The sequence below is a fragment of the Sciurus carolinensis genome, chromosome 3, assembly GCF_902686445.1.
Source record: "Sciurus carolinensis chromosome 3, mSciCar1.2, whole genome shotgun sequence".
Classification (NCBI taxonomy): Eukaryota; Metazoa; Chordata; class Mammalia; order Rodentia; family Sciuridae; genus Sciurus; species Sciurus carolinensis.
The window spans coordinates 147,910,935-147,923,081 of record NC_062215.1 but is presented as its reverse complement, the minus strand read 5'-3'; the positions used below and the strand labels follow the sequence as shown (position 1 = coordinate 147,923,081).

At 42.5% G+C, this 12,147-nt stretch overlaps 1 protein-coding gene across 1 annotated transcript in view; it reads right to left on the bottom strand.

Annotated features, from left to right (window-relative positions):
• LOC124980255 (aldehyde oxidase 4) overlaps positions 1-5,301 on the bottom strand; it is a 69,954-nt gene extending 64,653 nt beyond the window's left edge. The window contains exons 1-3 of the mRNA XM_047545630.1: positions 5,244-5,301; positions 4,559-4,612; positions 1,224-1,320 (exon numbers count right to left, since the gene is read on the bottom strand). Of these exons, the coding sequence (XP_047401586.1) occupies positions 1,224-1,320; positions 4,559-4,612; positions 5,244-5,301 (209 nt within the window). The remainder of the gene's footprint in view (positions 1-1,223; positions 1,321-4,558; positions 4,613-5,243) is intronic.
• Positions 5,302-12,147: the final 6,846 nt, after the last annotated feature.

Here is a 12,147-nt window from a genome sequence, read left to right as displayed (position 1 = left end):
TCTCTAGCATTGACCCATCTTTTTTTCTCCTTTCTTATTCAAGTTTCTTCAAAATCTCTCCACCATTTCCTTGTCTTCCAGTTATGCCTGTGGCAACTGGACCTCAACTTCCAGCTCTGTCTTTCTGCCAACCCTGCCCTGGCAGCAGTCTAGCGTTCCTGGGTCACTCCCTGGTGTTCCGCACTAGTGACCACCACTATCTTCTTGGAACCTTCTCCTTTTGATAGTCTTCCTTCAACTCTGGAGACTCTCTTTTGGTTCACCGTGTGGGGTTCTTCTTTCTTTGCCCACTGTCCTTTATGTTGTCCTACAGCGTCCCATACTTATACCCTCTCCTGTAGTTCCCAATACCTTTCAGATGACATGGGATGAAAACCTGCCTTTGCCACTCACTGGCCCATGAAACCTGAGAAAGTTATTTGCCTTGGTTTCCTGTTTTCAAAAAATGTGAGTGAAAGTAATGTCCATCTCAATGTTGTTTGGGGAACTAAATATGATCATATATGTAAGCTACTCTGGACAGTGCCTGGTAATAATAAGCGTTTAATAAAGGTTAGTTATTTTCATTAGCATTGTCATTGTTAGTATTGATGACATAACACTAAGTTATAAGCTCTAGATGAGAACTCTAAGTAACTGAACTATCTAGAGTTCTGCTGGATGGTCCCTCTGAGGTGTTACCCCATATGCAATGTGTCTCTAGATAAACTTATTCTTTTCCAAGTTCTCCAATTTGTGAAGCCCCCACTCCAAGTTTCCTAAGGCAAAAGCTTGGCAATCATGCTAGACAACTCCCCCTTCACCTCCACATTCAATCAGAGCACAGATTTACATTTCTAGATCAAGTTGATGACCTAGCTTGATTTGAGGAGTCATTCAGCACTTCTGAGTAAACAACTCCTCTCAGTGAGTTGAGGACCTACATCTTCCAGCAAGACTATCACTTCTTTATGTTAAACCATTCTTGCCTGACACATACTCTGAAATCTCCTATTCAAAAGCAAAGCGAATATTTCTGCAGCAATAGAGAGCAGAGTCCTGAGAGACTGGTGCGTGGGAAAATATATTCTGCCAGAAAGAACATCTGTGGGAAAGATCTGGAGGCAGCATGAGTGTCCTAGACACCTGGAGGGAGGTGGTAGGGCTGCATGGCTCACAGTGAAAGTGAGAGGCTCCACACCCTTGCAGAGGCCACAGCCAAGACAGGCCAGCACAAAGGATACTGGATCTTCTTGGTCTTGGGGTTGTATCTGGACACCATCACTGTACAGGCGCCACAGCCTCCTCCTCCACAGCCATATTTCGTGCCTGTGAGGCGGACTGGGGGGAAGGGAGTTAAGGAAAAGGGAGCCCCTGGTTGCTCTGGTTTTTACATTTCTCTCCTTTGGAGACTGATAACAAGCAACACGTTTCTGTGAGTCTTGTATCAAGTTGGCTGGTTTCCTGCTTATAATCTTTTTGCTTATGAATGAGTTCATGGACAAAAGGTGAGAAAAAATCCTGAGACCCACACTGCCTTATCTGAAACCTCGGGTCCAGATGTATTTCCAAAGATAATCATTTTCAGATTTTTGGAAAGGTAGTAATAACCCAGTGTTCCCAAAGGGTCTAGAGCAGCCCCTTGTGATCAAACATGGATACTTCTGCAGTGATCCATATGGATTTTTTACACTCATAGGATACACAGAGACCTCACATCTGTTGGGTCAGAGTTTGCATCCAAATGAGTTGTGAAAAAAGTCCACCGTCCAGAACTTAGAGTTCTGGACAATGGATTCAGAACCCATGTGGTGTTATTGCTGTGGAGTGATGGAAGGAGTTTGTGTGTAGAACTTAGAAAAATCCTCCCGTGAGCTTTAACTTTAACTTTAACATTGCATTACAGCAATGTAATGCTTTTACTTTCTTATGGGATTATTTGAATCAGTAATATCAGCAATCACTGGGAATCTTCTTCCTATAAGACATCTGCATATTTTCACAAATAATATATGCAAATCTCCTACTTTAGTTCTACTGGAATTGCATCCAAGAATCTATTGGAATTTGCATGGAACATTTTCTGGGTGAAGTTTAAAAAGGATTTCAAGGGTGGAGCTTATAATTGGCTTGGGTGGAGGCTAACACTCATTTTCATCTTGGAAATGGCTCTGGGAGAGGTAATGCTGGGTCAGGATAATCCTGGTGGTGGAGTAAGGGGAAGTTCTTTGCAGCAGCCCAGATAGGCCTGCTTTGTTCTTTAGTTCCCACCTGAGCTGGCTAAGCCATCTCAGGGCTGGCAAGCCGGACTTTCCCTCCAGGCAGAGGGTTGAAAGGGACATGGCTCCACCTTAGTTGAAGTGTTCCATTGAATAGGGCACCAAAGGCAGGGAAACCCTCTCCTACTGCTTTTGGTGTCCCGACATTTCCAAATAAAGAATCAAGTGCTGTCTGGCTCAGTGATGAAGGTCACTTTTCACTTCCTCAGAACTTAAAACAATCTGTGACAGGCACTTTTTAAAGTTGCCCTGAATGGAAAATGGAAAACTGATTCCACCAGCAGTTTTGTCCTTTGGATGCCACAGTAGCTGCTTTGACGGCTCCTCCCTCACCCTCTCTGGGAGTTCTAACCGTTCCTTCCACAGCCTGTAGAGTCATCCTAATGAAGCCAGAATTAAGGACAGGTAGTTAGTGTAGAAATAGGAAATCGGGTCAATTCGAGGAAATGAAGCAATGAAGCCATCTGCCTCTGGAAGTTGGAGATTGTGCCTGGAAGAATGGAATGTCAAGGATCTCCGGAGCCCATTGATTACCAAATTTACCTGCCTTTATCAAGGACTGCAAGCAAAGAGCTGCTAATTAATGACCCCTGGCCCTTACCTGCCTGAATCACCTTGGCCCTCCCACTGCCCATGGCTTCTCACTTAGTGCAAAACCAGGCCTAGTCATGTAGGCAGGAAGGAGAAATAAGGGGGGAGAGAACTGGAGAACAAAAGAGACTTTAACCTATAAAAGATGTAGGGTGCTCTCACTTCTTGGAACTTTAGAACATCAGCCATGGCTCCCTTCTTCCTGCCAGGAGAAGTCTGTATTATTACCTTTAAATAAAACCTGCTTAATATGCTTGCCTTGGCGTGCTTCTCTAGTGTTCAATCTTCAACATTAGAAGGAGCAGAACTCGTCACCGGTAAACGGCGGTATCACTAACACTCATCATCAGGCAGGATTGCCAGATAGAGCACAGAACCTTCAGTTAAATTGGACTTTCAGATAAACAATGGAAATATTGAGCATCTCCTATGCATTCAGATTCAAATTTAAGGGTGTGCTGCATTTTTAATATGACTAACACAGCAACCTTACTTAGGTCTATGGACTTAGTTTGTTGTTTGGTCCTTTATATGGAGGGACTTTATATGGAGCTTTATATGGAGTGCCCCCGAGACCCACAGCTCGACAGTATATCCCAAAGTTACCCTGACACTAAGTGGGCAGCTGGTGTGCATAGGGGTTGTGACATCAGCCAGACCTTTGCTTCAAGGACCTCACTGCTTATTTCTTCTTCATTTGCCATCACATCCTCCCATCCCCACGTCCAGGTCTTCATAACCCTCAGGATAGACTGCCTTCTGATCCTCAGAAGCACTGTACTCTCTTGCCAGTGACTGGAATGCCCTTGGCTCCAAGTTCCATTTGCCCTGAAACCTCCTGCTTGACCTGGTCCTCTCCTTCCCTCCCCATGCCTGGGTGAGTGCCCTTCCCTACGTGCAATGACATGATGCCCACCCCACTTCCTCCGTGCAGCTCACAGCAATCTCCTTCACCGGACTGAGGTTACATCTATCTGGCTTACTCTGGAAGACCCAGTGCTTGATAAAATTTAATTTTATTATAAGAAGCATTTTCAGAACTGCAAGCCATATCAGGGCTATGATGAAGGGCAGGTGAAGGACAAATGTTTGTGTGTGCTTCTAGGACTCTCCAAGTCCTCGGTTTGGTCCTAGAGCCAGGACCTCATGGAGATTAAACAACTCTAATGTGCTGCACCCTTCTTGCCCCAAGTAGCCTTGGGCCATTCAGCTGGGCTGCATCATCGGGTTCTGCAGATCAGATTGCTTAAAACCAGGCTGGAAGGTGCTGACGGAGAAGGGACACAGAATCCACTGGCAGGTCTGGGTGGGGCAGCAGCAGTGTTGTGGTGATTCAATGGGAAGTTGTGGGTCTCTGAAGGGATCCTCTGACATTGGGCAGGGAGGGAGTGGAACAGTGAAAGGGAGGTGCAGATGCTTCCAAATTTTGCTCTTTGTGTGACTGTGTTCTATTTTGGGGATGACTCCTCAGCAAGGGCCTAAGTCAGTATGAGATCCTAAAGTTTTTGCAATGTGGATGACATGATTTAAAGGAAAAATTATAAAATTATATATATGTCCTATTGATAGATGTGTTCTCTGAACTCCAACTAGACTGTACAAATGGAAAGCAAGATCATGTATTCAGAACAAATCCAGGTGACTTTCTCGATAATTCTTACCATGTTCACATCTTAATTCAGATCGATTACAGTGCAACAAAAGGATACGAACTTTCCTCAGGTAAAACAGCAGATTTACTTCAGGATCAGCATTCTTCTCTACTACCTATATTGTGAAATGGGAGAAGGGAGATTAGGAAGATAATACTGACATGTTATGGCAATTCTAGCCATTGCTCTGAGGGCACATTTTTGTTGTTGGTGGCCTTAAAGGAGAAACATGACAAAAAAAATCCTTTACTACTTGGAACTAGAATTTTGAAGATATAGTGCATTTTCAGATGTCTGAATTTTCCAATGTACGTGATGATTATTCAACCCCAACTTACCTGGAAAGGACCCAGATGGGGAACGGATACACAGATTTCAAAATTGACTCAGATAACTCATGAACACAGAAAGTCATAAAAATGGTTAGACAGAGAAGACTTCCTAAAACCAGGGCTTTTGATTCCCTACTTCTCTTCTAGTTCTCTTGTCTCCCAGTGAAACAAAGGTGCCAAGGTGTGAGGGAAAGCAGAGGAAAAAATGAAAATCAAGTAGAACCCCCGTGTTTTAAAAATTTAGCACCATTCAAACTACTGACCCACATCCAAGTTTATACCACTACGTATGACGTGAAACAGAAGACAGAGGTTAAGGAAATAGGAAATGAATGGCAGCATCACAGTAGGGAGAAAGGCTTGGATTTTAACCCTGTTATAGGAAAATTCATGTTATTCATATCAAGAACTTACCTTTCTTCCATTCACAAAAAAGATCAGCTCATCAGAATTGGAAAGGGAAGGCATTATGCCAAAAAATAAAAATTTGCCCCCACCAGGACAGAGAACTTTCTTTTTTCTTTTCTTTTTTTCTTCTCTTTCTTTCTTTTCTTTTCTTTTTTTTTTTTTTTAAAGCAGATATGTTAGAGCAGGAACTCAGATACCACAGGCCCTGGGGAAGCTCAAGCTGGCAGCAGACTGACGCAGGCTGATTTATAGCCTCGCTGGCAACTCCAGCTGCACCAACCAGGGCTCCTGCCTGCCTGCCTACCTGCCTGCCCACAGGCACTTCAGCAGCGCTTGCTGTCCCTGTCCCTTCGCGCCCAGGAGTGCATCAGCTCAGTGCCTTTGTGTGTCCACTTTGAAATCTAAGACTGTTTTCCCCAGTGAGATGGGTTTGAGGTCAGGGACTGATGAATAAAAGGTGAGTTTTTAACAGGATATTATTTATTTAAAAATGAAGCAAGTTACAATTCAATACAGCACTATCAACACTAATGAGACTTTATTTTGTTGTTTTTTTTTTCTGGAATGAAAGAGCAAAGAGAGATTCTACTGTGGGCACAATAAAAAAACCTCATAAAAATAAGCCTTTAACACTCGATTGTAACAACCCACAGGAACATTTTCTCTCTTTAATCATTTTTGCGCTCACTTTTTAAAATTTAAGTGTTCAAGACATCAAGTTATTTTGAACCACTGACACGTACGTAGACTTACCATGGATGGGAGGTCTTCTAGGGCTCCTTTCATCCTACAAGGGCTCAGTCAAGTATTGTCATCATCTTCATTATACAGATGAGAAAACTAAGGCACAGAGACTTTAAGCAACTTACCTAATACCACACAGTCCATGAGTGGCAGGATTGCTCTGGAGTCTGTATCTTTAACCTCCTTCCTGTGTTGCAGATGGAAACTTGACAGGAAATGAGGCCCAGGAGTAGTTAGTGACCACATTATGCTGGGAGGTTGTGGAAGCATGGTGGGGATTTGCAGAGGCTTCTAAATAGGTTGGGAAGTGTTTGGAGGGTGTTGAGCTGAGGGTGATAGGATGGGATTCAAGTTTCAAGAAGACCGCTTTAACTATCGGCTGGGGAATGAAGGGTGGGGCAAGTGTGAGACAGATAAGAAGTTGTGACAGTGGCAGGGTCAAGAGATGAGGAGGCATGGACTAGGGGGAGGGTGGGAGGTGGTAGGAAGGGCCCAGACGTACTGGCAGATTGGACGTGGTGTGGCGGTAGGCAGAGTCGAGCAGTTGGGTGAATGCAGTTGTTAGCACAAAAAAGACAGGGCAGGATGCAAACCTCACGAGTCAACTCAGCTGTTTATTCAGGAACAGTTTCACACTGGAAGAGGGGATGTGGGGATGAAATGGCGCCCATGGACCCACTTTCCTGGTGGAAAAGGAGCCCTTGAACAAAGAAAGAGACTGGGTTTACACAGGTTATTTTGAGGGGTGGTCTAGTGAGCATATCAGTTTCTTTGGGCTCTCAAAGAGCTTTTTTGAGTCAGGGGTCTGTGGGCAGTGTCTGGAGGAGATTAAGGCCTCCTTGAGAAGTTTACTTTAGGGGTGATAAAAACCTCCTCCCTGTCTGCACCCCGCATCTGGAAAACATTTGTCTTGGGAGATGAGGGTCTTCGGTGCATGATCTTCTTTTTCACTCCCTTTTCTCAGGCCACATTATCTTGGGGATTTTTCATTCTCCATATCTGTTAGCAACTGTGTTTCATATCCTAAATTCTATTTGAGCATGTTAAGTTTGAGATGCCTTAAAAGATGTGCAAATGGAAATAATGAGTGGCTGTTGAATATTTGAGGCTGCCTTCTTTGGGAGGATTCCCAAAGAAGAATTTCACCTCCGAGATTGCAATTCAGTCTTCCTCGAAACCCCGAGTTCTGACCTCGCCAACTGGTTCCCAGCCTCATCCTCTCTGAATGCTCAGAAGTTTTGAAGGATGAATAGGAGTTCAGCAGAAAAACAAAGAAAGGACATTTTTAGTAAAGGGAACCACTTGTGTGAAGACAAGAAGGATTTAAGTTGCATATTGTGATTCTGAGATTTTCAAGTAGTTTATTCTTACACATGAATTGTATGGGAATGTAAGAGAGGAATATGAAGATCACATAAAATAGTTGATTCATTCAAAATATTTGTTATTTCTTGACAAGATTCCAGTTTCCCTAGAGCTTACGACTGTGTGTATATTCTGAGAGAACTGAGAAGTACTAGATGAAATGTCATGTATTCCTAAAGTGGCAGAATAACAAACAACCAGAGAAACAAGGTCACTTTAGGAAATGGTTAGTAATGTGATAAACTGAGTAAGGTGATGCAGTGTGACTTAAGAGACTAGTTTTGGGTAACCTCTGAGCTGAGCCCAAAAGGACAAGCCCATCAAGGAAGGTGGGAAGGAAGCAGCAGATCAAGCCCCAAGGAGGAAATGAACTTGGTGTGTTGAAGCAGAAGAAAGGAGGAAAAGTGGAGAGGAAACCCAGCAAGGTAGAGATGGTCAGGGCAACAGAGGAGCCAGACTGGGGTCAGAGTTCGATTTCAGTTAACATTCTCCAAGAGACACAGAGATTGGAAGATGTAGCAGCCTTGTTTATGGCTTCCGGACTGTCTCTCTTGGTTCCCAGATGAGTGGGAACAAGGAGTAGCTGGTGCTTGAACCCAGGGCCAGAACACTTACTAGGGCTCAGGGTCCTTTGTTGGAGGGTGGCCCAGTTGTGGTTCTCTGAGAAGGGTCCTATGAGAGGAGTGAGATGCGGGTTCCTCTTGGCATGTTTAGCTAGACTCCCCCTCTCCTCTCGGGGACCCACCTACCTGTGATTCCCGTCTGCCCAGTTCCTCTGTCTCCTGCCTGGCTGTGTTGAACCTGGGTGTCCCCTCAGCATCACTGATATTTTCGCAGTTTCAGCATCAAGCCTCCGGATAGATATTTCCTGGTGTCCAGCTCATTCATTCTTTTTTTTTTTTGCGGTACTGGGGATCGAACTCAGGGCCTTGTGCTTTCGAGGCAAGCACTCTACCAGCTGGGCTATCTCCCCAGCCCTCATTCATTCTTTTCACAGACTTCCACATGGCTAAGCATCGTTCTTGACACTTTTTGATTCCATTAGGTTGAATCTAAATGAAGATTTCACCGTCTGAGGAGCCTCGTGCCTCAGTGAAGGTGAGTCTTTTTGGTTCTTTGGGGTCTTCATTTTTGGGTTGTGATCTTGACTCTAATGGCTGTGTTGAAAGCCTCCTTGATGAACTTCTCTTTTCCTTGTTTGTCCTTAAACCTGATTTCCCACATGATGATTGAGGTCATGCATTTAAAATACAAATTGAAATACGGGCATGTCACTCGGAGGCTTTAAATGCCTTCTGTGATTTGCCCTAGGCTTGGAAGAAGATAAAGATGCTACCATGGCTCGCCTGGCCCAGGGGTCTGGATCCCATGCCCCTGCAGGCTCTCCATCCCACTTAAATGCTCCTAGCACAGGGCTTCCCAGCTTCCCTCGCTCACCCCATGGCCCACCGACCAGCCTTATGCATGCTGTTCCCTGGCATTGTCTGCTGCAGTTCTTTCCCCAGTTAATGCCCTCTTGTCCCTCGGGGCACAGCATTACTGACTTCTGTAAGAAGTTGTCCCTGATTCCCACCTGATGTTATCTCACCGATCCTTCATTTTTCTTCTCAGCAGGTAACAAAGCCTGCAATGATATTTATGTGACTACTTTTCTGCAATGCCAGTCTTTCCTTGTGTGTCAGGGTCTGGATCTGCTTTATTCTCTGTCTTCAAGGTCCAAAACAACAATAACTACTTTCCTTCCAACTTCATAATAAACTGTAGACAAAAGGCTTTTAAGAATGACTGAATCCATACTGTAAGGAGATCTTGAATGAGGAATATTTTGCTGAGTGTTTTGCTATCAATTTCCTATTCTTTGATAATAAACCCAAGTGTGGAGAGATCAACCTATGTTCTTTCTGGACCCTCTTCTGGGTGGTCCATGTTCCTATGATTCTCTGCGATGAGTCCCACTCTTCATAGTTCTGGACTTTTACTTAAGCACTTTCTGAAGAGAGAGTCTTTATGTACAAAACCCTTCTCCATTGATTTCTTTTTTAAATATAAATTTTTAGTTATAAATGGACACAATACCTTTATTTAATTAATTAATTTATTTTTATGTGCTGCTGAGGATCGAACCCAGTGCCTCACATGTACTAGACAAGTGCTCCACCACTGGGCCACAACCCCAGACCTCCTCTCCAGTGACTTCTAATGAAGTCTCTGTGACTCTCCAATTTGCTATGCAAATTTCTGCATGACTGTTTTACTTTTTAATGAAAGGACTGTGTGATGTTACAACACTATCTCACCTGAGCATCCTGTACCTGTGCTCTCTCAGGTAGCTGCATTTTCTCTGCAGAGCCAGCATGCTCTGTGACTGTGCACTGGTGAGGACACCTGCATTTTACAATAACAATAAATGTTAATTTTCACCAAGTGCTTACTGCGTGCCGGGCACTCTCAAAGCCTTAACTCATTTAATCCTTGAAGCAAATTAATGGGAAAGGTACTATTAGAATCCTCATTGATCCTGTATAGATCAAAACTGAGACTTGGAGAATTTGAGTAACTTGTCCAGGGTTGTACTGTAGTGATGGAGCCAGGATTCAACTTCTGGTAGCATGGTTCCAGTGTCCTGGCTCTTAACTACTATATATCAGTGTCTCCCTGTGGATTTGTTAATGCCATGAAATTTCTGGGCAGTTTCATTTATTAAAACCTCCACTGGAAGACAAAACTATTGAGTACCCATCTCTTCCCCTGTTCCAATACCAAGTATGGTATTGTAGGGAGTTAAATGGTGGGTGTATAGAATTTTCTTTGACTGTGAAGTAGAAGCTACCTTTGCCACACTGGGTTTCTCAGGTGGGACCAGTGACTTTCTGTTTGGCAAGGAGGGAAGTGGCAGACACACAAGGCTGGAAATGTTAGACGTTTTGAAGTTGATGACTGTGTATTTATCATGTGACACAGTCCTGGTCATGATAATAGTTCAAAGACAAATGTTGAATGAAGAAAATAAAGCAGTGCTGGGTAGCTCAGTTTGGGCTCCTCACACATTTTCTACATTGAAATCCATTCTTTCAATTTAACAGAAGATAAAAAAATAATTAAAAGATCTAGGCATGACATCAGATAAAGATGATTCAGTCTCAAGTTCAACACTTACACCACCAAAGCAGATTAAATTAGGCCATCACAACCAAGGAGTAGCTGGATTTTCTCTGAGGATTCTCTCTGGTGCTCATTTCTTCTGCTACTCTGTCCCCCTCTCCCTGCCCTGCATCTTTCTGGTCTCCTGACACTTGTCTGGCACGTGGTGCCCTATCAACAATCCAACCTGCTGTCAGGCCAGTGAGCCTCTGCTCTGTCCAGCCACAGGGTCTTTTTACTTCCTCTTTTAATTTGTGCTTTGTTTTCATTATTTTATTTTACTATTTAACGTCATGTCACATGCATATATATATTTCCAGTTTGTTCCTTATATCATCTTCTCCTTGCTTTTCCCTTTAAACAGACTTGTGTGATCACAATAAACTTGCACTGGAAATTAATGATAAAAAGATACACAAAGGATATATCACCATGGGTAAGTTTTAAAATTGAGATTTCCAATTCTTTAGGCTCAAAGAAGGAATAAAAAGAGAAAATATAAAATTTAGAAAAATAAAAGACAATGAAATACTACATATATATCAAAAAATCTATGAGATGCAACTAAAACTATATTCAGGGTGAAATTTCATAGCTCTAAATGTTTTTTCCTTATTGTCAATTATATTTGCTGGATTCTTTTTTTTTTTAATTGAAGATATTTATTTTTCCCATCCCCACCATCCCTCCCCTCCTCTCACTCCCCTCTGCATAATCCAAAGTTCCTTCATTCTTCCCTACCCACCTCCCACTATGGATCTGCATCCCCTTAAATGTTTTTATTAAACTAGATTAATTTAAAATAGAAGAACTGAACTTTCTGCCCCAAAAAGGTAGAAGAAAAACAAATCAAGAAAAATTAGAATAGATACAAAACCAAAGCAAAAGTAGAAAAAAAATTAAGAGAATGGAAAAATAGTAGTATTGAAAAACAAGATCAAAAAATTTCTTTGTCTAATAATAAAAATATCTAATAACTGTCACTAAAAGAAGTAAAATTCAAATAAAATTAGAATAAGAACTGAGATATAACCATAATGTTCTACTTTATGTCTATAAAAATCATTTCACATACTACCAAATTTGTAATAGGACAAATGCACTTTAATGGAAAAAATAATTGAATATTATATATAGGTACCATGGGAAGCAAGTTTACCCCAAAAGTAATGACTTCCATGTAGTGTGTTGCAGAGGGCTCTGACTCAGGAGGCATCCTTCCTAGGGGGATCCTTCAGTATTCTTTCCCTGATTTCCATATCCAGACATTTTCCTTTGACCCATCCACCTTGGACTTTTTCCCAGTCCTCTCTAATGGTGTCATTGGTCTCCTTTCAGCCTTAATATTTTTCCTTCATCAAATCCAAGGATTCTTCTACTGGAAGTTCTTAACCACTTGGCAGTCAGTTTAAGAAGGTTAATTTCTGTGTGGTTTATATATGTGGGTATGTTCATGAAATATTAGACACAGTTCCTGCCTTCAAGAAATTGACAAGTGCATTTGGTGATTCAATAAAAGTTACAAAGTAAGATTAAATGCACGGACATAAAGTTGCAGAGACGCTGTGAGACTCGAGGGGAGCGGAGGATGTGGAAATGTAGACTAGAAGGTGACATGCAGATATTGGCCATTATTGTGTGTTATTTTCATTGCTA